The sequence below is a fragment of the Lepidochelys kempii genome, chromosome 15, assembly GCF_965140285.1.
Source record: "Lepidochelys kempii isolate rLepKem1 chromosome 15, rLepKem1.hap1, whole genome shotgun sequence".
Lineage (NCBI taxonomy): Eukaryota > Metazoa > Chordata > Testudines > Cheloniidae > Lepidochelys > Lepidochelys kempii.
This window is the reverse complement of record NC_136394.1, coordinates 3,236,226-3,263,940: the sequence shown is the minus strand read 5'-3', so window position 1 is coordinate 3,263,940 and position 27,715 is coordinate 3,236,226. Positions and strand designations below refer to the sequence as shown.

Below are 27,715 nucleotides of genomic sequence, written 5' to 3'. Positions count from 1 at the left end.
CGTTGGTGGTATCAATGGCCACGCTCTACCTCGCAGTCAGTAGTATCAATGGCCACGCTCTACCCTGCCGTTGGTGGTATCAATGGCCACGCTCTACCTCGCCGTGGGTGGTACCAATGGCTACACACTACCTCGCAGTCGGTGGTATCAGAGGCAGCTGACAGACCTAAAAGAATCAGCATTGTCACATGGGCACTTTAACTTCATCTGTTGCTAGGAGATGTTTTGGTTCTGTACTTTTCTTTGGTAATAATTTATACCTGTACAGGGCCAGATTCTCACACCCTGATGCTGTTCAGGGCCCTACGGCACACAGTGTGAGGGAGGGTAGTAGACTCTGACTCACAGTGCTTTTCATCTGCAGATCTCATGGGAGGGTCAGTGTCATTAACCCCATGTTGACAATGGGGAAACTGAGGCACAAAGTGGCAATGTGATCTGCCCAAGATCATACAGTGAGTCAATATCAGAGCAGGACATAAAATCCAGATCTCCTGATTCCAAGCCTGTGTCCTCTCAACTGGAGCACACTGCCCTGCTGCTAGGCTGGGCAGGATAACACCATAAATGACCATTCAGTGTCAACATACGTCTTAAGGTGCAAGAGCACCACCACAACGTAAGAGTTTGTTGAAGGTAGCACCCAGCAAAGCTGAACAGGTGCAGTGCCCCTGCTGGGAAGAAGGGGAAGGACACTGAAAAGCTTCTTCTCCCAGCGTTTTCCTGGGGAGGCGGGTTGAATGCGGTAGGGAAGAGGGGTTAGCATTTGATTCTGGTGGCTGTTGAACACTTTAATTCTTGACACTGAACCATATGGAATTCTCTATTGCCTTGCCTGCCTAGGAGAGGTGCAGTCTACACATTGCCATGAATCGTTTATTCAGTACCAGGATCAGGATCTCCACCAGGCTGAATTCATTCATTATCAATTATTCCTTTTTTTACCGTTAATGTTTTGCTTCCTTTATGGAATTTCTGCTCCTTCCTCCCTGCAGGAAAAAATAACCACACACCTCCCCACCACCATCAGAGAACGTTTCACCACAAAGGCAGCCGATCAGAATTCCCCAATATGCAAGACAACCACAAAATAAAAGAGTCCTGCACTATCCCGCAGGGTGCGGTGAGGTGTGTGAATACTGATTGGCTGGTTAGGAGGACATGAGCTGCAATAAACAAACAAGGAGAAGCCACAGCTGTGCATTTGGGCACCTCTGATCCAGGTCACTGTCCTGGCATTTAAACGCTAAGGGCTAGATCCCCAGCTGGTGTATGCTACTGCAGCTCCTCTGAAGTCAGTGTGGATTTATGCCATCTGAGGATCTCAATCTGCAGTCAGAATGAACCCATGATACATCAGCCCCCGACCTGCTGCGCTACCAGGTGGCAAGCTACCTGCTCCCCACAGAACGGCTATGGAACCAGTTCTAACTCCAGCCGGTGGCTGACCACTGGGACATTTGGAGAAGCCTCTCCCATAAGTGGTTTGTGCAAACTTAGCTTATCTAGCCGCTGTCACAGCTGTTCCAAATGGGTCCATGAACACATTACACCACAGACCATTAAGCAGCCTGTCTTCTCATCTCTCTGCTGTGCCTTGTCAAGTTTGAATCCTCTTTGGCTTGTTAACTGCTGTGCAGCCGGAATAAATGGCAGCCGAGCCTTAACTAAACTCCAAGCTGCTCCCGGAGCGCCCATCCCAATGCTAATCCGACACAAAAGCCTTCGCCATTCCCTCCTCCGGTGTGAAAAGCATGGAGGGGAAACAGGGCAGGGAGGGGGGAAAGACACTTCATGTGCTGGGGGAGGACGGGAATGAAGAAAAAGGGAAGGGGAGCAGCAGCCCCTGGGGAGTGAATGCCTCCTTGTCCTCTTCTCAACAGAACAGTGGAGCACACGCACACTCGTGCACAGAGTTTACCTGGCACACAGCTGTTCATTGCATGCAGGGACCAGTGAGGAGTTACACATGCCACAGGCAAGCCACGCCCCTGCCCACACCCCTGCTACTGCCAGGATTTCCAAGAGAACTCAAGCGCGACAAAGCACTTACATTGATCATAGCATTGGAGGTGATCCGGAAGAGGGTGGCTCGCTCATTGACGGCTTTGATCTTCTCCCCGCTCTCGGCAGGCAGCTTCAGGTTCTCCAGCTCACTCAGGGACCTCTGGAGAGCCGCCCCGTGCTTGGCAATAAGGTCATTGCACGTGCTTAGATCCTCCAGCTTACTGGCGAGGCTTTTCAGAGTGCTGTGCAGCTCACTCTTGTCAGACTGCGAGGTTGGTTCCTCATCACCAGAGTCATCTGGAAAGAGGGGAGTGGGGGGTGGAGAGAAAAAACGGTTTCCATGGTTACCACCGGACTGTACTAAAGTCCGGGCTGTGCAGTGGAAGTGAGTCAAGGGCTCCTGGCTTGTGCTGAGTGCCGTTGGGCTGGGGGTGAGAGAGCCTGCACACTGCCCTTGGGGACAGCTTTTCAGAATAGCCCCTAGCTTGTCCCTCTCTGCCCTACACATGGAGCTCCTATTCCCCCTCCTGCTTCCTAGCTGCTTTCACTCCTCCTGTAGCCAAGCTCTTCCTGTGTGTCGGAAGCAGGGGTCAGTGCAGAGCACGTCTCTGCCTGTGAAAAAAGCAGCCAGCCAGCGTCCCCAGGCAGCACTGCGTTTTCTGGGTGCTCTGTCCTAACATTCCCAGCTCCCACCTGAGACTGCCGCGCTGCGGGAATGAGCAGCGCCAGGACGCGGGGAGTAACAAGGCCGGGGGGGCCCTAGCGAACACCTAAGCACTGGGGTGAGTTTAGGCCAGGAGTGCCCAGTCTCCTGCATCCAAAAAAGAACAATGTTGTAATGATCTGATCCAAAGCCCAGAGATGTCAGCAGGAAAACTTCCAGTGACTTCACTAAGTTACAGAGCCGCCCCCCGAAGAGGCTAACCGCCAGGCAGGGCCCAGGAGAGCTAGATGTGCAACTGCCAACCACTACTGTGCCGAGGAGGGGCATTCACACAGGGCCAAGTCCCACAACAGCAAGCGTGGGGAGTTCCCCCCACCCCAGAACCTCTGCCGTGGACTTCCCATCATAACACTCTGGACTGTGATTAGTCCAACCACGTGGGTCATTAGCACAAACGTGCAGTTCGGATCGGAATTTGTGTCTCCATCTGTGTGACACTGGGACCGAGGGAACCACTGAGGGTACGTCTACACAGCATTTGGAGCGAGCTTCCCAGGGGTCCACAGACAGGGGTTAGCAGGCTCGTGCTAGCACTCTAAAAATAGTCGTGTAGACAGCGCTTTGAGCTCACGGTTTGGGCTGCCACTCAGGCTCTGAAGCCTTGGGAGGCAGCTGGGCTTCCAAGCCCGAGCTCCAGCCTCAACTCCAAGCACTGACCATCCAGCTATTTTTAGAGCATGAGTCTGAGCCCACCAGCCCAAGTCTATCAACCTGGGCTGGGCGGCTTGCTCCAAAATGCTGTGTAGACGCACCCTCAAGGAGCACCGAAACACCCGTCTTTCATAAGGAAAATTATTCTGTTCTGGGTGTTTTCAAGTTTCACCCACATGGAAAGGTCCTAGACACTCAGTATAGAATAACAGCCTTTCTATAGCACTTTGAAACCAGGCTATGTAATCCTGCAGACGGGGGAGTATAGGATGTTTTCAAAGTTCTACAGAAAGGAGAGCACTCTTCACTAAATACGACAGGGCTCAGAGTGATTTCCATATAAAGCCCTAATGAATTTAATAAGGACGAGCTATTCCCTAAGGGTTAAGTCTCAAAAATTTACATAATAACATAAGAATGGCCATCGTGGGTCAGACCAATGGTCCATCTAGCCCAGTGTCCTGTCTTCTGACAGTGGCTGGTGCCAGATGCTTCAGAGGGAATGAACAGAACAGGGCAACGTATCGAGTAATCCATCCGTTGTCATCCAGTCCCAGATTCTGGCAGTCAGAGGTCTAGGGACACCCAGAGCCAGGGGTTACATCCCTGACCATTTTGGCTAATAGCCAGTGATGAACCTAACCTCCATGAACTTATCTAATTCTTTTTTGAACCCAGTTATACTTTTGGCCTTCACAACATCCCCTGGCAACCACTTCCACAGGTTGTTTGAGTGTTGTGTAAAGAAGGACTCCTTATTTTGATTCAAACCTAATGCCTATTAAGAACTCCTGGTTCTTGTGTTCTGTGAAGGGGAAAATAACACTTCCTTCTTCACTTTCTCCACACCAGTCATGATTTTATAGACCTCTATCATATCCTCCCTTAGTCATCTCTCTTCTAAAATGAACAGTCCCAGTCTTATTAATCTCTCCTCATATGGAAGCTGCTCCATACCCCTAATTATTTTTGTTGCCCTTTTCTGTACCTTTTCCAATTCCAATATATCTTTTTAAAGATGGGCAACAAAAGCTGCATGCACTATTCAGGATGTGGACATACTATGAATTTACATAGTGGCAATATGATATTTTCTTTCTTATCTATCCATTTCCTAATGATTCCTAACATTGGCTTTTTGTTACTGCTGCTGCACATTGAAGAGATGTTTTCAGAGAACTATGCACAATGACTCCCAGATCTCTTTCTTGAGTGGGAACAGCTAGTTTAGACCCCATCATTTTGTATGTATAGTTGGACATTTCCAATGTCCATTACTTTGCATTTATCAACATTGAATTTCATCTGCCATTTTGTTGCCCAGTCACCCACTTCTGTGAGATCCATCTGTAACTCTTCGCAGTCAGTTTTGGACTTAACCAACGTGAATAATTTTGTATCATCTGCAAACTTTGCCACCTCACGGTTTACCCCTTTTGCCAGATCATTTATGAATATGTTGAACAGTATTAGTCTCAGTATGGATCCTTGGGGGGCTTCCACTATTTACCTCTCTCCACTGTGAAAACTGACCATTTATTCCTACCCTTTGCTTCCTACCTTTTAACCAGTTACTGATCCATGAGAGGACCTTCCCTCTTATCCCATGACAGTTTACTTTGCTTAAGAGCCTTTGGTGGGGGACCTTGTCAAAAGTTCTCTGAAAGTCCAAGGAGACTATGTCCACTAGATCACCCTTGTCCACGTTTGTTGACACCCACAGAGAATTCTAATACATTGGTGAGGCATGATCTCCCTTAACAGAAGCTGTGTTGACTCTTCCCCAACATACTGTGTTCATCAAAGTGTCCGATAATTGTGTTCTCCGCCATAGTTTTAATCAATCTGCTTGATACTGAAGTTAGACTTACCAGCCTGTAATTGCCCGGATCACCCTGGAACCATTTTTTTAAAACGTCAGCATTACATTAGCCCTCTGGTACACAAGCTGGTTTAAATGATAGGTTACATACCACAGTTAGTAGTTCTGCAATTTCATATTTCAGTTCCTTCAGAACTCTTGGGTGAATCCTACCTGGTCCTGGTGACTTATTACTGTTTAATTTATCAGTTTGTTCCAGAACCTCCTCTACTGACACCTCAATCCGGGACAGTTTTGTCACTTAAAAAGAATAGTTCAGGAGTGGGAATCTCCCTCACATCCTCTGCAGCGAAGACCAGTGCAAAGAATTCATTTAGCTTCTTTGCAACGGACTTGTCATCCTTGAAAAGGAGTCCTTGTGGCACCTTAGAGACTAACCAATTTATTTGAGCATAAGCTTTTGTGGGCTACAGCTCACTTCATTAGATGCATAGAATGGAACATAGAGTAAAAAGGTATATATTCATACAGAGAACATAAAAAGGTGGACGTTGCCACACCAACTCTAAGAGGCTAATTAATTAAGATGAGCTATTATCAGCAGGAGAAAAAAAACTTTTGTCGGGATAATCAAGATGGCTCATTTCAGACAGTTGACAAGAACATGTGAGGATACTTAACATGGGGAAATAGATTCAGTTTTTTCTGTGTCTCATGCTAGTTGCTCTTCAAATTCTTTTTTGGCTGCTGAATTATAGTTTTACACTTGAGTCCAATCTACATTTTTAAGCTGTTTCTTATAACCAACTCATGCCTTCAGTGTCCTGGCCTCGGTCAGAGCCACACAGGTAGCACAGTGCTGGCAGCTGCTTGTTGCATGCTGAGAGAGGAGGTTATACATGGTGTAGAACTGCTGAGGGGCTCTCAGCTCTCGCGCAGCAGGCCTCAGGCAGCTGACCTTTTGGGGAGGGAAGGACAACTTCCATGAATGTTACCATGTAAGGAAATATCTATTTAATATTTACAACAACAAAACCAGCACTGCAGAAGGGGAGTATGTTCAATATCACTGAGATTCAACGGAAATGGTGATTATTTTTGTAACATAAAAATATTGTGTGGTGTTAAACAAGCAATGAATAATGAGTGTAATGTGATGAGTTTCTTTAAAATGCACCATTCTCTCTCCCCTGGAGGCAGGTGGAGTCAAGCACAAGTTGGGGGATCAAGAGGCTCTAAGCAGGGATCAGAGACATCAGCAAAAAATCCACCAGGAAGTCAAACTGAGAAAGGGAAAACAGCCCTGACACTACAGAGGTTCCAGGGGTGGTTTTAGAGCACGTGCAGCTCAGCTATGCACCCTCCCCATATACACATCCTGTGTTACGGAACATGGGTCCCATTAAAGATCGTCGTGCTGCACTGACTCGGCTCCACACTGTCACCATCCTGGCCCACAGTTCATGCCCCCTGGATCTGCCTTGCAGGCTGAGCTTGGAGGGCAGGCCCAGAGCCCTGAGCTGCAGGCATTACCGCGTCACTTCCCAACGTCGTGCCCAACCAGCAGGGGCAACACCAAGTCCGTGGGGCATTGCTCTGCTACACCCGGGAAGGCCCCCACTGCACAGCCAGAGAACATGATGTTGCTGGGCACTGATGTACCAACACCACCAAACACTGAGACCTGCCACACAACTATGGCTTTGTGCTGGGTCTGAGCAGTTGTCAGCTGTGTGCCCAACGACGTCCCCAGAAGTATGTGCACCCTGGCCCCCATCCTCTCTTGGGTGCAGCTGCACTCTGTCCCCTGCCCCAGCCCCCCGGTTCATGTCCCCCCACTCGGGTGCAGCTGCACTCCGTCCTCATCCCCCTCCCCTGGTGCATGAGCACGCAATTTCCTCTGCACGTTGGCTGCAGGTGCGCCTCCCATTCCCCACAGCCCCGTGAGTAGATGTGTTCTGTCCCTGTCCGCCCAGGAGCAGGGACGCTCCGTCCATCCCCCGTCATGTGCCCAGGAGCAGGGACGCTCCGTCCATCCCCTGTCACACGCCCAGGAGCAGGGACTCTCCGTCCATCCCCTGTCACACCCCCAGGAGCAGGGACTCTCCGTCCGTCCCCCGTCACACCCCCAGGAGCAGGGACGCTCCGTCCATCCCCGGTCACACGCCCAGGAGCAGGGACACTCCGTCTCATTGATTTTCAAGCAATTCTATTTTTTTTTAAGAAGCATAACGTTACAAAATACAGCCCTCCAAAGAGTGACAGTGATCCCGTTCTACTCAGCGTGAGCCCAAGTGGCCAAGCCCTGGGAAGGGCTGAGCAGTGGCTATAATTCCAGTGCTAAGGCACTCTGTCCACCAGTTTGTATCCTTACACTGATACAGGGAGTCATGCCCCAGATGTGAGGCATATGCCAGTTACCCTGTGCTTCAGGACTGTGTGGGGAGGCAGCTGTCTCTGCCCTGGGTTTCCCTTTCTGGAGGCAGTTCCCTGTCCTGTCCATCCTCTAAAGCACAGTATCTACCGACTGACAACACAGGCGTGCGCAGCTCTCTCTGTGTACATCTGCACAAAGGAAATGATAAATAGTGATAAATGTCAACTCCAAATCAACCCCAAGTCCACAAAAGGAACAACCCCAAGTCCCCAGAATAAAGCTGAGCGCCTAGATAAGCTCCGAGCCTGCTCAGGTCAGCAAGCCTGCGCTTTGCCGGAAGAAGCTGGAAAATGAATTCCAGAGCTTGGGCTCACTCTTGAGAACACCTGGCCTTCAGCCTCTACACGTGCTGAGCTCAAAGCCAGAGACCCTGAGAAGGAGCCTCTCAGCTGATTTCAGTTGGTGCATAAGTTGGATGGTGCATAAGCTGAGAGCAGCTAGAATGTACATGTTGTGAGCTGGATTGTCAAACATGGACATTTAAAATGGGACATCCAGGTTCTGTACTTGGGCCTTTAAACTGGCTCTCTAAAGTATGTAACTACACCAAGGCCAAAAGGCTTGCACTGGTGCATATAGGAGCTGCCCTTGGCCCAAGGCTGCTAAGTAAGCATGTGAAGACAAAGTGCCAAACTGAGCAGCCAAACGCAGGGCCCACATGTGCTGGTTAGAGGCAGGATCCTGGTGTACGTGTGACCAATCTGAGGATGGCGTCCCGGCTCCCATGCCAAACCTCCATGAGTTGAGTTGATCATTCCACAAGCTACTTATCTCTGACAATGAGAAGTCATAGGGCTGAACTGACAGCTGCCAATCGAGCTGCCTAGCTTATGTCATCAGTGAACGCGGTCCCATGTTTTGGAGCTAAAAGAAAGACCTCCCACCAGTTGCAAACCTAATCTAAGTCCCTGCATGGCCATGGGATGAATTTCTTCCCACAATTAATCCTGCCAACTCTCCTCAGGCAGGCAAACAAAGCAGCACCGGGAATGAAAGCAGGGCTTGTTCTCTGTGGCGTCTCTGCCTGGCACGGCACTCAGGGACAGAAGGGAGAAGGCTGAGTGTCAACAAATTCTTCTATGGCAAGAGAGCCCAAGCTGCGCGCCAGAGCTGAGAGCCTGCGAAGGTGCCTCAATTACAGTCAGAGCAGGATGGCTTCGCTGGCATGTCAGGTGTTCTGGCCTGGAACGGCCGGCCCAGCTGCTGCCTCATCTCCTGCCTTTCGTCTGATAAACGGATGTGGGTTTTTATCCCGAGCGTATTGGTAAGATTTTCAAGATGATGCTATTGAGACGGATGTCCAGCCATCGTTCAATAGTAGCACATTGATGCCACAGCTCACAGAAGGGGAAACAGCCCTGGGTTTAAAACCAACCAAGCAGTGTTTGTAACACAGGAATCAGAGCAATTTGGTAGCATAGAAGGACAATCAACCCCAAGTGCTAACGAAAAGCAAGTGCAGCAGCCTGGGAAGTGTGCTGAGCTGCAGTCCGGAGCACGTTACATGGCCATGTGGAGAAAGTGGCCTTTCCACTGAAATCACACGAGATGATATAGGGGCATCTTCCATCCCCAAGTGCTTTATCCAGCATCCCTTCAAATGCCCCCTCTTGAGTGAAGGGAAGCAATCCATTCAATGTATACCTTCAGATCAGCGGCACTGCTATGGGTACCCGCATGGCCCCACAGTATGCCAACATTTTTATGACTGATTTAGAACAACGCTTCCTCAGCTCTCGTCCCCTAAAGCCCCTACTCTACTTGCGCTATATTGATGACATCTTCATCATCTGGACCCATGGAAAAGAAGCCCTTGAGGAATTCCACCATGATTTCAACAATTTCCATCCCACCACCAACCTCAGCCTGGTCCAGTCCACACAAGAGATCCACTTCCTGGACACTACAGTGCTAATAAACAATGGTCACATAAACACCACCCTATACCGGAAACCTACTGACCGCTATTCCTACCTGCATGCCTCCAGCTTTCACCCTGACCACACCACACGATCCATCGTCTACAGCCAAGCTCTGCGATACAACCGCATTTGCTCCAACCCCTCAGACAGAGACAAACACCTACAAGATCTCTGTCAAGCTTTCTTACAACTACAATACCCACCTGCGGAAGTAAAGAAACAGATTGATAGAGCCAGAAGAGTTCCCAGACGTTACCTACTACAGGACAGGCCTAACAAAGAAAATAACAGAACGCCACTAGCCGTCACCTTCAGCCCCCAACTAAAACCCCTCCAACGCATTATTAAGGATCTACAACCTATCCTAAAGGATGACCCAACACTCTCACAAATCTTGGGAGACAGGCCAGTCCTTGCCTAAAGACAGCCCTGCAACCTGAAGCAAATACTCACCAACAACCACATACCACACAACAGAACCACTAACCCAGGAACTTATCCTTGCAACAAAGCCCGTTGCCAATTGTGCCCACATATCTATTCAGGGGACACCATCACAGGGCCTAATAACATCAGCCACACTATCAGAGGCTCGTTCACCTGCACATCCACCAATGTGATATATGCCATCATGTGCCAGCAATGCCCCTCTGCCATGTACATTGGTCAAACTGGACAGTCTCTACATAAAAGAATAAATGGACACAAATCAGATGTCAAGAATTATAACATTCATAAACCAGTCGGAGAACACTTCAATCTCTCTGGTCACGCAATCACAGACATGAAGGTCGCTATCTTAAAACAAAAAAACTTCAAATCCAGACTCCAGCGAGAAACTGCTGAATTGGAATTCATTTGCAAATTGGATACTATTAATTTAGGCTTAAATAGAGACTGGGAGTGGCTAAGTCATTATGCAAGGTAGCCTATTTCCCCTTTTTTTTTCCTATCCCCCCCCCCCCAGATGTTCTGGTTTAACTTGGATTTAAACTTGGAGAGTGGTCAGTTTGGATGAGCTATTACCAGCAGGAGAGTGAGTTTGTGTGTGTGGTTTTTGGGAGGGGGGTGAGGGGGTGAGAGAACCTGGATTTGTGCAGGAAATGGCCCAACTTGATTATCATGCACATTGTGTAAAGAGTTGTCACTTTGGATGGGCTATCACCAGCAGGAGAGTGAATTTGTGTGGGGGGGTGGAGGGTGAGAAAACCTGGATTTGTGCTGGAAATGGCCCAACCTGATGATCACTTTAAATAAGCTATTACCAGCAGGACAGTGGGGTGGGATGAGGTATTGTTTCATATTCTCTGTGTGTATATAAAGTCTGCTGCAGTTTCCACGGTATGCATCCGATGAAGTGAGCTGTAGCTCACGAAAGCTTATGCTCAAATAAATTGGTTAGTCTCTGAGGTGCCACAAGTACTCCTTTTCTTTTTGCAAATACAGACTAACACGGCTGTTACTCTGAAACCAATGCATTCAACGCGTATGAGCTGAAAACACTGCACATCCATTATTAACCTGCACAACACCCCAAAAAGGCAGGTAACTACAGCCCTGGCTGCAATAAGACATTGGCCATTTGGAACCAGTGTAGCTCCCTAGAGTGTGCAAAACACCTCATGTCCTCACACAAAAGAGCTTCAAGAAGTTTACAAGCATTCTGAGAGCCAGCCAGAGTAACTAGCTCTCAACAGGTTTAGGAAACTGTTCGGTTTAAACTTGACCCAGTTTAGTGCCGGTGTGGACATGGACAAGTTGAACCATGTCCACTAGTCTTCCCTCTACTGCACTGGGAGACAGGTTCCTGGAGAGCACTGTCACTGGAACAAACAAGAACAGTGTGAGAGTGGCACGGCGAGCAGGCACGCACTGAACTGTTTGTGCTCAGACCCGCTCAGTGGCAATCACGTCAGACACAGCTCCTGGCAGAGTTCTGTGGGAAGCCTGCACTGTGTCCATCGGCACCGGGGCTGGCTCAGTGCAGATCCACCAGCTCCTCAGTGGCAGGGATAATAACTCACTCACAGAGATTTTGGAAAAGGAGGAAACGGGGACATGTCAGCAGCTGGGAAGCTGACTCTTGCTGCCAAATGCTCAGATTCTGATTCTGTTTAGCCAGGGTGTCATAGGAACAGGGAAGTAGTTGTGACTCAGAGCTGAGGCTCATCCGACACTAGAGACTTTCTCAAGCCTCAGCCAGATGAGAGAACGGATCCAAGAGCCCCCGCTGGAATGCAGGCAAAGCAGCAAAATGCAGCGAATCTTGTAACAGAGAGCCCAGTTCAGTATCGCACAACATGGCAACCAATCTGCCTGTAATCCAGAGCTGGGCTGCAAGGCCCAGATGCAGATGACAAACTTTGGAAGCAATTCACACAGCCAGAAGGTAAGATGAATCATGGCTACTGAGGGCAAAAAATCAAGGCTAGTATTTGTAACCACCAAGCAACAAAACGCCCTTGAAGGATTCCGGAGTCAGGAAAAGAGCCAGTCTGAGACTTGAGGGATTAGGGCAGGGGAAAGAAGGGTATCTGCACTGCTAAGCTGCAGTGATGTCAGCATGACAACAGCTCACGAGCAGAGGACTGGGACAGAGTGTGTGAGAGCAGGTACGGTCCCAGGGGAAGCATGACACAGCCGCAGACTGCAGGACGGGGGTTATAGACACAGCTCAGAGAACAACAGAACAACTGGGAAGATGAGACCATACGAAATTCTACAGGCTGCGTCCCGCCCCCAGCACACGGACGTCCCGGGGGTGACGGGCGTGATCCCGCCCCCAGCACAGGGACGTCCCGGGGGTGACGGGCCTGATCCCGCCCCCAGCACATGGACGTCCCGGGGGTGACGGGCCTGATCCCGCCCCCAGCACAGGGACGTCCCGGGGGTGACGGGCCTGATCCCGCCCCCAGCACAGGGACGTCCCGGGGGTGACGGGCCTGATCCCGCCCCCAGCACACGGACGTCCCGGGGGTGATGGGCCTCGTCCCGCCCCCAGCACAGGGACGTCCCGGGGGTGATGGGCCTGATCCCGCCCCCAGCACACGGACGTCCCGGGGATGACGGGCCTGGTCCCGCCCCCAGCACACGGACGTCCCGGGGGTGACGGGCCTCGTCCCACCCCCAGGACACGGACGTCCCGGGGGTGACAGGCCTGATCCCGCCCCCAGCACACGGACGTACCAGGGGTGACGGGCCTCGTCCTGCCCCCAGGACACGGACGTCCCGGGTGTGACAGGCCTGGTCCCGCCCCCAGGACACGGACGTCTCGGGGGTGACGGGCCTCGTCCCGCCCCCAGGACACGGACGTCTCGGGGGTGACGGGCCTGATCCCGCCCCCAGCACACGGACGTCCTGGGGGTGACGGGCCTGATCGCGCCCCCAGCACACGGACGTCCTGGGGGTGACACGCCACGTCTCACTCCGAGCACACGGACGTACCGGAGTTGGCAGCGGTGTGATGGAAGCGTGCTTACACCAAGAGCAGCCTATGCACTCCTGTCACAATAACCACTCAGCAAGGTATAATGGAGAGGAGGAAACTCACCAAATCGCATCTGGCTGAGCCGGTTCCCCTTCTGCCTTTGGAATTCCTAAGTGCCTTTCACCTTGGGGGGCAGCATTAACGGAATAGCGATCTGACACCTTCCATCGAGGTTTGACAATTGTTCTATTGCACCCAGTCCCGAACCAGGGGTCACACAGCTCTCCTGGACACAGCCTTGAACACCTTGCAAACTCCTCAGGGGGCGTGCAAGCTGTGTGGTGAACGCTGCTGGATAGACAGTGACTGAAATCCTCACCTCCAGCTTGGGAGCAGCCACCTGAGCCTCTCTGACCAACCAGTCTCATTGGCAGTGATGTGGTCTGTGACCTGGAGGCCTGTCCACCACAAACAGGACTGAGCCCACCTACTCATTTCAGCTGGCCTCCCATACCACTCCTCAGGTGGTAGCAGTACCAGCCACTCCCCACTTGGGCGGGATATGAACAGGGGACCTAGAAATGGAGGACTCTACACCCCATTACAAATCCCCCTAACCTGCCAATCCTCAGCACTGTATTGTGGGGTTTTAAAATGTTCCTGCAAGAGGCTGGCAGGGTTTGCCTCCAACACCCCACTTGCCACAGGTTTTGATTCTGCTAGGAAAGGGGTAAGTGGGTTCCCCCCCACTACACACAAGGGGAGGAGAGAGTGTCTCTGTAGAGACACAGAGGACTTGGAACAGCCCTGTGCCTATGGAAGCAGCCAAGCCAGGAAGAAGCCAAACTTTATGTTGCATATTGCTAACATATTTGTCCAGAGAAGCCAGATGCTGGGGGAGAGGGAGAGGCATGGATTGCTGGCGTTAGGCAGGCACGGGACTTCCGTGTGAGAACAGTCTGGGAAAGGCACCTTGGTTCCAAATCTGTCTCAATGTGAATGTCCCCCTTTAAAGGGCAAAGCTAAAAAAGGAGCGTCACAGCATGGGGGAGCAATCAGGGCAGCAGGCAATGATGCATTAACGGGACGTGAGCGCACAGAGTGGCCAGATGGGGATCAGGGCTGGAGCAAGCAGCTATGATGCCTTGTCTCGACAAGTAGTGATGACTGGAAAAGATGGGAAAGGCGGCTGGTGGAGCTGACAAGAAAAGAGCAGAGTTCTTCCTCAAACCCACTGAGGCGGACCGGAAAAGCCGGCGCACCATGGCTGACTGACGTGGGGGAGACTCAACCTATGGAAAGTGCATCACGCCATGTAAAAGAGCTGCAGAGCTGAGCACTGCACTGATCTCATGGCGGGCGCAGTAAAGCGCCCTGCCATACTGCTGAGGCAGCTCTCCTCTAGGCTTGGTCTAGATCAGACAGCTGGGATTTGGGCAAAGGGACTGCAAAATGGTGCCAGGCGAGCCTGCCCCTGTCAGTGGTTGACGAAGGGACCCCGGGGCTCGGTGTCAATTCACAAAGCACTGGGATAACCCAGCTAATTCAGATCAATGCCATGTCCTCGGAGTGCAAAACAGAGCAGCAGTAAGGAAAGACCAGTCCGGGGAGTCTGTCCTCCAGAAAGGGAGGAGCACTGGGACCATCAGCACTAAAAGCCAACTCCCTCGCCATTCATGCTGAAAATCCCCACTGCTTTAGAGGTGAGTAGCAAGCTCTTGTAGTTGCTGGGACCAACCGTTAGTGGCAGCCAAGATCACATGCACTGAAGCCATGCAGCCTGGCACAGGGCAGCTAGCCCGGGTGAAGGGAATTAAGGGTAGACACATGTGACTAAACCAGGCCAGCTGGGGATAGGAGCAGCCAGTGAGCAAAGGAGAGAAGTGGATGGGGCAGGCCCTGGAAAGAGCAGGCCTGGAAGTCAGAGGGGTCAGCAAGGAAAAGGAGGCCAAGGCTGGAGGGTATAGGAGAAGGCCCAGGGAGAAGACAGGGTAGCGTTGGATTATGGGGCAGACAGCCTGGCTGTTTAGGATTCCCAGGGCTGGGAACCCATAGGAGAGGCTGGGCCTGAGTTCCTCCTACGTTGCTCCTTGGTGAGGGGGTACAAATGGACTATTTGTGGAGCTGCCTAGCAAGGTGATGTGGTGACCCCTGGGAAGGAGGAGGAGGAAGGGAGCTGAGCCCAGGTAGGCTGGCAGAACATCGGAAGATGTGTTGAGTTTGTTTGGACTTTAGCTGTTCCTTGGCTAAGTCACTGCAGCAACCTGACAGCGCTGGGAGCTGCTGAATGGCTGACACGTAGGGTCTGGTCACACGGCACGTGAAGTACAAGCCTAACAGGGACCTGGGTATGTGCTCAGGATGCCAGCCCATGCCACATGTCTACAGTGTTATTGTTACCTGTACTGTTAGCATGAGCAGCTGCGCTACAATCACACATTCGCTTCCAGTGCAGACATACCCTATGGGGAAACTGAGGCAGTGTCAGGTTTCGGAGGGACTTTGTTACTTATCCATTCATAGAATCATAGAATCATAGAATATCAGGGTTGGAAGGGACCCCAGAAGGTCATCTAGTCCAACCCCCTGCTCGAAGCAGGACCAATTCCCAGTTAAATCATCCCAGCCAGGGCTTTGTCAAGCCTGACCTTAAAAACCTCTAAGGAAGGAGATTCTACCACCTCCCTAGGTAACGCATTCCAGTGTTTCACCACCCTCTTAGTGAAAAAGTTTTTCCTAATATCCAATCTAAACCTCCCCCACTGCAACGTGAGACCATTACTCCTCGTTCTGTCATCTGCTACCATTGAGAACAGTCTAGAGCCATCCTCTTTGGAACCCCCTTTCAGGTAGTTGAAAGCAGCTATCAAATCCCCCCTCATTCTTCTCTTCTGCAGGCTAAACAATCCCAGCTCCCTCAGCCTCTCCTCATAAGTCATGTGTTCCAGACCCCTAATCATTTTTGTTGCCCTTCGCTGGACTCTCTCCAATTTATCCACATCCTTCTTGTAGTGTGGGACCCAAAACTGGACACAGTACTCCAGATGAGGCCTCACCAATGTCGAATAGAGGGGAACGATCACGTCCCTCGATCTGCTCGCTATGCCCCTACTTATACATCCCAAAATGCCATTGGCCTTCTTGGCAACAAGGGCACACTGCTGACTCATATCCAGCTTCTCGTCCACTGTCACCCCTAGGTCCTTTTCCACAGAACTGCTGCCTAGCCATTCGGTCCCTAGTCTGTAGCTGTGCATTGGGTTCTTCCGTCCTAAGTGCAGGACCCTGCACTTATCCTTATTGAACCTCATCAGATTTCTTTTGGCCCAATCCTCCAATTTGTCTAGGTCCTTCTGTATCCTATCCCTCCCCTCCAGTGTATCTACCACTCCTCCCAGTTTAGTATCATCTGCAAATTTGCTGAGAGTGCAATCCACACCATCCTCCAGATCATTTATGAAGATATTGAACAAAACCGGCCCCAGGACCGACCCTTGGGGCACTCCACTTGATACCGGCTGCCAACTAGACATGGAGCCATTGATCACTACCCGTTGAGCCCGACAATCTAGCCAGCTTTCTACCCATATTCATATGCTCTAGCCAACTCTGTCTCAGTATAAGGAAAGTAAATCAACCTCTCTGGGTGTTCAGCTGAGCCCCAGAATAGTTCTTATTTGTCATCCACTGACCTTGCTGAAAGCAGCTTACAGCAGATCCTGTCTAGGAATCAGCACTGTGAATTGTGAGTGGACAATTGGCTGGTTCAGGACAGACATGAGACTCTCCTTTTGTCCCCTTGTTATCAGATACCCCAGGACAACAGGAACCAGGACTGCGGCAAGCACAGAACTAGCAGGTGACAGTGGCAGGGTTCAGGCTGGATGGCTGACAGGTTCATTGGGGCTCCTCTCTGGCAGGACAGCCAGGGCTGTCCAGCAGTGGCTCAGTGTGAAATCAGTTCACTGCTGAAAATGTCAAATATTTAGGGCCAGATTCTGCTCTGACTTATACCAGCATAACTCTGGAGTAGCTGCAGTGACGTCACGAGTAGAACAGAGAGAAGAATCTGACTCCTGCAGCTTTTCAAATTCTGAAAACAGGTGAAGTTTTCCAGGCTTTTTTTAATGGTCTCTAATGAGCTCTGGCAATGAAAACGCACAGATTAAACCGAACTGCAGTTGTAAGCGTTTTATGGCTTTCAAAATCCATGTCTGAGAAAGGACAAAGAATGATTCAACTGCAGGAGGGACAAGCCTTCGTTAGATGCTCCAGCAGGACTAGGCAGAACAGGAGTATGCTTTGGGAACTATTCCAATTAGAGGAACCAGCTTCTGAGAAGAGTCTGCGTTGCCTGTATTCGTGTGAGCATAAATACACGTACTGCAGCACTAATCGCAGGCAGTGCTCACAGACAAGCCATTGTTCCAGACGGTTAATGAGAACGCTGCTTTGTATTGGCGATGCAATCAGCTCATCAGAAATGGACGTTTTTTCTGGGCATCAAAGCAAAGCATGTGCCACATTTGCTGTGTATTTATCACCTGTCTCCTGCATAGCATGATGTTGGACAGGGGGTGGAGAGCCAGGAAAGCAAGGAGCAGGTGGGAATAGAGTGATCTCCAATTCGGACAGAGATCACAGCTTTAGGAGGTAACCCAGTTCTCACCCCAAGGTATGTAAACAGGCAAAGACAATGAAAAGTAAGGAGTAACACAGCAGTCTCTGTGTCTCTACTGCAAGGTTCCAGGACAGTGAGGACAAATAACAACAACTCTTGAGCACAGACGTTTGTCTGAATAGTCACGCTCCAGCTCAGAACAGGCTGCATGGAACATTCACCAGGCTTGATGAGGGGAATGCAAAGTATCCTGGTCTGGAGACTAACATCTCTTTGCAGTAAATATAGATGAATAAACTAGAGCTAGGTCTATGTAAGCATTTATACTGTGCTTGTCATTGTAGTATTTGTGTGCCAGACCAAAAATTAACACTGCCAAAAACCAAGGTCTCTCCTTCCCCCAGTAGCCTGGTTTTCACACACACACACACACACACACGATTTGCATTGTATTGTTATTTACAGAGGAGGACTCGGATATATCAGCCTGTTTTTGGGGAGGTTCTGCCTCTTACTTATTTTGCTGGCACACTGGTTGAAGGACTCAAGCCACGCTCCTGGCGCTCCGTCCTTGCTCTGATCAGGAGACAATCTTGTTGCCTGTCTGCCACGCAGAGTGGCCATTGCCAAGGTTTAGCTCTTCAGTGCTGCTGTGACGGGTTCCAGGAGTACTTTTCCATGGAACATCCCTTCACATTAATGGAACCTCTGGAGGCTACAGCTAGCCGCGCTGCTCGGCAATGGCCTTTCCTGGCCATATTCGATACATTTCTTATTGTTAAAAGAAAAGGAGTACTTGTGGCACCTTAGAGATGCATCCGATGAAGTGAGCTGTAGCTCACGAAAGCTCATGCTCAAATAAATTGGTTATTTTCTAAGGTGCCACAAGTCCTCCTTTTCTTTTTGCAAATACAGACTAACACGGCTGCTACTCTGAAACCTTCTTATTGTTAGTGGCTAATCGGCATTTTTTAAAAGCACAGGAAGAAGCTAAAGTATGAGTCACTGTTGACAGCAAAGAGCAACGCTGGCTTGGTTTTCTTTGACCATACCTCATAGGGGCCACGCATCAATCACCATGACTATGTCACAGATAACCTACTGGAAATGTGCATACATAACTAAGCCAACCCCTTGTCTGGAGATATAGCTATACAGTAGCAAGAGGAAGGGAGAAGGAGTCTGAGTGGTGGGAGTGACACATTTACAGTGTCTTAGTAACCGTCACTGAGAAAGAAACGTGTCCTTCACTTGTGAATTTGTGACACGTGATATCATCCAATGGCCTCCTACTGACAGCAAAGAACTGTGGGTAACTGAAATAGGGCTCTGTACCCGCCCTTCCCCAGGCAAGACTAGGTTAGAAGGTTAGTGGTTAACGCAAGGGGCTGGGAGTAAGGACTCCTGGGTGCTATTGTCTGTGCCTTATGTGACATGGGGCAGTTATTTCTACAGACCTCAAGTTCCCATCTGTACAAAGGGGCTAATAATACACTCTACAGATAACACATGTCTAGCAGATAATAAGACGATAAGTAATAGTCAAGAACAAATCATGTCAACTCACTCTAATAGCTTTCTATGACAGAGTAACAACCCATGTGGATGGGGGGAAGCAGTAGACTTTAGCAAGACTTTAGCAAGGCTTTTGATACTGTCTCCCATGACATTCTCATAAACAAACTAGGGAAATACAGTCTAGATGAACCTACTATAAGGTGCATGTGCAAATGATTGGAAAACCATACTCAGCGTGCAGTTTTCAATGGTTCAGTCAAGCTGGAAGGGCATATCAAGTGGGGTCCCACAGAGATCAGTCCTGGGTCCGGTTCTATTCAATATCTTCATAAATTATTTGGATAATAGATAGCGAGTACACTCATACAGTTTGTGGACGATACCAAGCTGGGAGGGATTGCATGCCCTTTAGAGGGCAGGATTAGAATCCAAAATGCTCTTAACAAACTGGAGAAAAGATTTGAAATAAATAGGACAAATGCAAAGTCCTATACTTAGGAAGGAATAATCAACTGCACAAATACAAGATGGGAAATGACTGTCTAGGAAGGAGTCCTGCAGAAAAGGATCTGGGTGTTATAGTGGATCACAAACTAAATATGAGTCAACAGTGGAACACTGTTGCAAAAAAAGCGAACATCATTTTGGAATGCATTACCATGAGTGTTGTAAGCAAGACACGAGAAGTAATTCTTCTGTTCTACTCAGCACTGAGAAGGCCTCATCTGGAGTGCTGTGTCCATTTCTGGACCCCACACTTCAGGAAAGATGCTGACAAATTGGAGAAAGTCCAGAGGAGAGCAACAAAAATGACTAAAGGGTTAGAAAGATGACCTACAAGGAAAGATTGAAGAAAACTGGGTTTGTTTAGTCTGGAGAAGACTGGGGGGGTGGGAACACAATAACCATACTTAAAGGCTGTTATAAAGAGGAGGGTGATAAATTGTTCTCCTGAACCACTGAGGAAAGGCAAGAAGCAATGGGATTAACTTGCAGCAAGGGAGGGTTAGGTTGGAGATTAGGAAGAACTTCCCAACTGCCAGGGTGGTTAAGTTGCCCAGGGAGGTTGTGGAATCTCCGTCACTGGAGGTTTTTAAGAGCAGGTTAGACATACATCTGCCAGGGATGGTCTGTTTGGTCCTGCCTCAGTGCAGGGAACTGGACTAGACGGCCTCTACAGGCTCTTTCCAGGCTTACATTTCTATGATTCTGTGATTATTAATTGCTATTTTAGGGCTGACTGTTGGGCCCATACTCAGTTTATACTCAGCTATCACTCAGGCAAAGTTTATGGCTTCCAAGAGTTTTTGCCTAAGGACTGAATAACAGCTGAGTAAGGGCCTCAGGATTTGATCCACTACTACTAATAATAAAATAAAAGACAGGGACAGATTCAGAGCCTGTGCAGGTAGGTTTGGATTGAAACCAGTACTATACAGTCCAGATTGTATGTGCCAGAGGGGACTGTGTCCCTTAGTGACAAAGTGTTCTGCTTTTCCCCATCCTTTGACACTAGCATTTCCTGAATTCTGGCAGATCTGTTTATCAAGGATGCTTAAATTCTGCCTCTTGCTCTCTCGGGGCACTCGGCTCTGACCAGTGCTTGCGGGCTTTCTTGCTGCTACACAAAGTTACATAAGCAACTCAAGCCTGGAAAAAAAAATCCCTTCCTGCCAAGCGAATGCACCTGGGCCGAATGGTGACAGTTGTGCTATTGTTCTGCTCTGGATGAGTTAGGTCAGCCAAGGACTATTCCCTTTATTCTGTCTTACATAACGGCTGCCGCTACTGGAGTTCAGAACAACCACACACAAACCAACAGCCTGCTTAGAAAGAAAGAGGAGCAGAAAACGAGCACCGAAGGGGGAACAAAGAAGCTTTGAAAAAAGCCTGAAAGCCCATAGGAGGTGTCCAAGGGAAGGGCCAGTTATAAAATAGATCTGTCTGCTTAACGAGCTGCCAGAGGCGAGCAGTACAGAGCAGTTCTGGAACACTGACATATTGGGATCCAGGTTTATTCGCTCTCAGTGACTTCCAGACATAATTTGTTCAAATCACAAAATGGGTTTTCAAACTATTGAACTGGGGCTGCAACTCAGGGCCTTAAATTCAAGCTGGGTAACAGTCCAGCCTCCTGAAGCCTCCGAGGTGTCTCTGAAACTGGAAGGACAAAAGCAAAGAGTCTTTACTAGCCTCCTGCTCCTAACAGGTAGAAGTTTCATCACAGAAACCTGAAGATGTAGAAAACCAGCTTCTCATGGAATGGTTAAATTACGATGGTCATATATACATAATTACAGCATCCCTATAATGTAAGGGTAAAATGTTTTTACCTTTAAATTGCTAATATATGTAATTTACAGATAAAAGCATTACAGGGATGCTGTAATTATCCAAAATTATCCCCAAACCAAGCACTATAGACCCAGGAAATTTAGTGTTAATGTTACACTAAGAAAAAAATCTGAACATGCTAAAGAGAAAAACGCACAGTTAAAGCATCCAAATAACTTTAACTCTACCCTGTTGTTAGTGTCATGCAAACCTCTTGCAAGGAGTTCCACAGGTTGACTGTGCGTTGTGTGAAGAAAAACTTCCTTTTGTTTGCTTTAAACCTGCTGTCTATTAATTTAATTTGGTGACCCCTAGTTCTTATATTATGAGAAGGAGTAAATAACACTTCCTTATTTACTTTCTCCACAACAGTCATGATTTTATAGACCTCTATCATATCCCCCCCTTAGTCATCTCTAAGCTGTTCCAGATCTCTGATAATTTTTGTTGCCCTTTTCTGTACCTTTTCCAATTCCAATATGTCTTTTTAGAGATGGGGCGACCAGATCTGCACCCAGTATTCAAGATGTGAGTGCACCATGGATTTATATAGAGGCAATATGATATTTTCTGTTGTATTAAACCATCAACTACAGAGGGTAGACCGTCTTTACACCTCCCCAGTCCATGGGGAAAAGCTGGGCTCAATACCCAGTGCAGGAACAAGATGATATTCATTGGGTATGTATGCAGAAGCTGGGGTGGCCAGCCTTTCAGAGAAGAACACTGCAGTCACCTCAGGGATTATATGGCAGGATTGCCTGCAATAGCAGAAGACTGGTCTGGATTTTCAGAAGCACCTATTAACAATCACTGAGACCTGTGCTCCTAAATCCCTTTGGTGCTTTGGAAAATGCTATTCTCAGCTATGGGTGATTCTGTTAAATCACAATAAACCCTGGGGTGGGAACACATGCTCTGACAGTCTTGCCTGAGATTGTTGCAGGTTTTTCAGTAGTGAAACGAAGGAGACTGTAAACACCTTCTGGGTCACCAAGATATTAACATTAGGAAGCAAATCTGAATAACGCTCTTATTTTGCATTTGCTTGTCTTGTGTCCTCAATTCAACCCCTTCCTAGGAATTCTGGCTGTACCTCAGTTTCCCTAATGCACAGCACTGGCGGAATGCACTACCCCTGTTCCAGTTCCACATCCAGTATAGAGCTCTGTGACCCGAAGTGTAACATGCTCACTAGGCAAAGAGTATGCGGAGGCGGGCGGGGGATCTGAAATGCTAAGCTCATGTGTAGTCACATCGATATGAGAAAGAGGTACACAAATTAAGAGTCGTTCTGAGCAGAGCAACTACCATTGTCAGAAGGCTAGAGGGTTTGATTTACAAGGTAAAAAGAAAAGAACTATGTACAGATTAGCTAAACAGCAACTAAGGAAGACCACAATCATGGTAACTGCCTATAACTACCTGGATAACGAAATCCCCTGGGAAGAAGAGGAACCGTTTAAGTTCAGGATGGTACAAAGAACAATAACTAGAAACATAGAATCATAGAATCATAGAATATCAGGGTTGGAAGGGACCTCAGGAGGTCATCTAGTCCAACCCCCTGCTCAAAAGCAGGACCCATACCCAATTAAATCATCCCAGCCAGGGCTTTGTCAAGCCTGACCTTAAAAACTTCTAAGGAAGGAGATTCCACCACCTCCCTAGGCAACGCATTCCAGTGTTTCACCACCCTCCTAGTTAAAAAGTTTTTCCTAATATCCAATCTAAACCTCCCCCACTGCAACGTGAGACCATTACTCCTTGTTCTGTCCTCTTCCACCACTGAGAATAGTCTAGAACCATCCTCTCTGGAACCACCTCTCAGGTACTTGAAAGCAGCTATCAAATCCCCCCTCATTCTTGTCTTCTGCAGACTAAACAATCCCAGTTCCCTCAGCCTCTCCTCATAAGTCATGTGTTCCAGACCCCTAATCATTTTTGTTGCCCTTCGCTGGACTCTCTCCAATTTATCCACATCCTTCTTGTAGTGTGGGGCCCAAAACTGGACACAGTACTCCAGATGAGGCCTCACCAATGTCGAATAGAGGGGGACGATCACGTCCCTCGATCTGCTCGCTATGCCCCTACTTATACATCCCAAAATGCCATTGGCCTTCTTGGCAACAAGGGCACACTGCTGGCTCATATCCAGCTTCTCGTCCACTGTCACCCCTAGGTCCTTTTCCGCAGAACTGCTGCCTAGCCATTCGGTCCCTAGTCTGTAGCTGTGCATTGGGTTCTTCCGTCCTAAGTGCAGGACCCTGCACTTATCCTTATTGAACCTCATCAGATTTCTTTTGGCCCAATCCTCCAATTTGTCTAGGTCCCTCTGTATCCTATCCCTGCCCTCCAGCGTATCTACCACTCCTCCCAGTTTAGTATCATCCGCAAATTTGCTGAGAGTGCAATCCACACCATCCTCCAGATCATTTATGAAGATATTGAACAAAACCGGCCCCAGGACCGACCCCTGGGGCACTCCACTTGACACCGGCTGCCAACTAGACATGGAGCCATTGATCACTACCCGTTGAGCCTGACAATCTAGCCAACTTTCTACTCACCTTATAGTGCATTCATCCAGCCCATACTTCCTTAACTTGCTGACAAGAATACTGTGGGAGACCGTGTCAAAAGCTTTGCTAAAGTCAAGATACAATACATCCACTGGGAAACAATGAGGTGAAATGGAGAGGAGAATCCTTGCTGCAAAAGCAAAAAACACCCTTCTGAATGGTGAAATCTCAGACTTTGGAACAGCCTCCAGGGAAGTGAATGATGCCCCAGCAGCTGAGACAATTAAAATTAGGCAAAGGTCCGAGCAGTGGGGAAGAGTCTAGCTCCAGGGAGAAAAATTAGCTGAGCTTGCAGGTCTCTGTCCATCCATCCAGGGGTCAGTCCTGGGGCCGGTTTTGTTCAACATCTTTATTAATAAAAAGAAAAGGAGGACTTGTGGCACCTTAGAGACTAACAAATTTATTTGCGCATAAACTTTTGTGAGCTACAGCTCACTTCATCGGATCCTCCTTTTTTTTTTTTTGTGGATACAGACTAACACGGCTGCTACTCTGAAACCTATCTTTATTAATGATCTGGATGATGGGATTAATTGCACCCTCAGCAAGTTCGCAGATGACACTAAGCTGGGGGGAGAGGTAGATGCACTAGAGGTTAGGGATAGGGTCCAGAGTGACCTAGACAAATTGGAGGATTGGGCCAAAAGAAATCTGATGAGGTTCAACAAGGACAAGTGCAAAGTCCTGCACTTAGGACGGAAGAATCCCATGCACCGCTACAGACTGGGGACTTACTAGCTAAGCAGTAGTTCTGCAGAAAAGGACCTGGGGATTACAGTGGACGAGAAGCTGGATATGAGTCAACAGTGTGCCCTTGTTGCCAAGAAGGCTAATGCCATATTGGGCTGCATTAGTAGGAGCATTGCCAGCAGATTGAGGGAAGTGATTACTCCCTTCTATTCGGCACCGGTGAGGCCACATCTGGAGTATTATGTCCAGTTTTGGTCCCCCCACCAGCTAAATCATCCCAGCCAGGGCTTTGTCAAGCCGGGCCTTAATAACTTCTAAGGATGGAGATTCCACCACCTCCCTAGGGAACTCATTCCAGTGCTTCACCACCCTCCTAGTGAAACAGTGTTTCCTAATATCCAACTTAGACCTCCCCCACTGCAACTTAAGACCACTGCTTCTTGTTCTGTCATCTGCCACCACTGAGAACAGTCGAGCTCCATCCTCTTTGGAACCCCCCTTCAGGTAGTTGAAAGCTGCTATCAAATCCCCCCTCACTCTGCTCTTCTACAGACTAAATAACCCTAGTTCCCTCAGCCTCTCCTCGTAAGTCACGTGCCCCAGCCCCCTAATCATTTTCATTGTCCTCCACTGGACTCTGTCCAATTTGTCCACATCCCTTCTATAGTGGGGTGACCAAAACTGGACACAATACTCCAGGTGTGGCCTCACCAGTGTTGAATAGAGGGGAATAATCACTTCCCTCGATCTGCTGGCAATGCTCCTACTAATACAGCCCAATATGCCATTGGCCTTCTTGGCAACGAGGGCATGCTGCTGACTCATATCCAGCTTCTCGTCCACTGCAAGAAGAGAAACTGGTCACAGCCTTCTGTGGGCAGCAGTCAGCTGGACTTTGCAGATTCAGCTCCCCAGAGTGGGATGGAAGGTATAGGCTCCTATCTGGGCTTAGCAGGAGGGGAGGCTGCCTTAAGCCATTTTTAACCTTCCTGGGCCTATGGCTCCCCTACACCAGACTGGAACCCTGGCTGAGCTGCCTGCCTGTACCCAAAGGGCCATTCTGGTAGCTGGGGGTTCCAGGGCACAGGGACACTCTTGCCAGGCCACACCCCCAGCACCAGCCATAGGCAGGGACGTTAGTGGATCTGCTGGGAAGGCAGCTCTACACCCCCAAAGGACTCATTTATACTGGGGAGATCCTTCATGGGGCAGGGTCTGCTGGCCCTAGAGAGCTGTGCATTGACAAAGAGGCACAAAGCTGCCTTAATGCAACTAAAGATTGGGCCCAGACCCTTCCCGTGACCCCTCCTCCTATACACACAACTGCCACCACAGGGGGCGAAGGCACCTTGCTACCAGCCCCTTTCCTCTTCCAGGGAAACCAGAACTTGCTGGTTCTTCCTTTACACAGGCTTCTGAGCCCTCTCCTACCCTCCAAAATCCTGTTCCACGCCCTGGTCACCTCCGGACTTGATGACCGCAACTCCCTCCGTGACCGCCTCCCTCCTTCACACCCCGCACTCTTCACGCCTGTCCATTGCATCGCAACCAGACCCATCTTCCCCCTGCTGGTTCAGCCAAGTCACCATCTCCCTTGAGAGCCGGCTTTTGCCTTGGTCTCCCGCCGCATCGCGGGCACGCTCCTCGCCCTCACAGCCCCTCACAATTCTGCTCCTGTGCCCATCTCACGTCCAGCTGCCCCCTGCCCCGACACCCTGCCAGTTCAGCCCTGGTCGGCCAGTCCTGCTCCCACTGACTTTGCTGAGCACAGCACAGGGCCCTTTGCCGCCTCTTCCCCCAAGGAACACTCCTCCCCCCCCCCAACCCTGTGCATCGGGCAGGCTCCCCTTCCTCCCCCAACCCTCTCCACCCCAATGGCCCCTCAGCTCTGACCCCACGTGGGGATCTATTATGTTCATTTTATATGTATTTTAATTACAAATATAATTATAAAAAAGGGTGAAATCCTGGCACCAGCAAAGCCAATGGCCAAACTCCTACTGACTTCAGTGGGCCTAGGAGTTCAGCCCCAAAGGGAAACTAATGAGATGCAGCTATACAAATCTCCTGGCACTATCATTAGCTGACCTGTCCCACCTCTTCCTCCCTCGGGACCTCGGGATGAAGAGTGCCATATGGAGACCACCTAGCAATTACTTATTAGTTCCCTTCATTACTGAGGTTGCTGTTCTCCCGCGAGGTCCAGTCCTGCAGACCCTTACTTACCCAAGTAACTTTACGTCCCACTGCAGCTCATGTGTGTTTTTCTGGGATTAAGCCCTTGCTGTCTTCAGTCTGATTACTGAGCCATGCACACCTAGGGTCAAATCCTGGCTACAGTGAAGTCAATAAGATTTTTTGCCACTGACTGCAATGCATAAGAACATACATAAGAACGACCTTACTGGGTCAGACCAAAGGTCCATCTGGCCCAGTATCCTGTCTTCCGATGTGGCCAATGCCAGGTGCCCCAGAGAGAATGAATAGGTAATTCTCAAGTGATCCATCCCCAACTTCCGGCAAAGAGCAGCCCCTGGGCTGTATGGAAATACCAATCATATATTACCTTGGTGTCATGGCCAGGCTCTGCAGCTGAGGGCTGCCTCCTGCCTGTTGACAGAACTAATCAGTGAAAGTTAATTTACACCGATTCTTCAAATAAGCAAAAGTAGAGAAAATTGACTTGCAATGAAATGTTTCCATTTGCACAGTAATTCACTGGGTTGTTGGAGTGCTTATGATAATACAGGTTTCAGAGTAGCAGCCGTGTTAGTCTGTATTCGCAAAAAGAACAGGAGGACTTGTGGCACCTTAGAGACTAACCAATTTATTTGAGCATAAGCTTTCGTGAGCTACAGCTCACTTCATCGGATGCATACCATCCATGTAGCTCACGAAAGCTTATGCTCAAATAAATTTGTTAGTCTCTAAGGTGCCACAAGTCCTCCTGTTCTTTTTATGATAATATAGTATCACAATG

General features: G+C 49.2%; 1 protein-coding gene across 1 annotated transcript in view; it reads right to left on the bottom strand.

The window, feature by feature from the left end:
- The window catches only part of OSBP2 (oxysterol binding protein 2), a 371,100-nt gene that overhangs the window by 142,477 nt on the left and 200,908 nt on the right, over nucleotides 1-27,715 (bottom strand). The window contains exon 3 of the mRNA XM_073313236.2: nucleotides 2,054-2,304. Within this exon, the coding sequence (XP_073169337.1) occupies nucleotides 2,054-2,304 (251 nt within the window). The remainder of the gene's footprint in view (nucleotides 1-2,053; nucleotides 2,305-27,715) is intronic.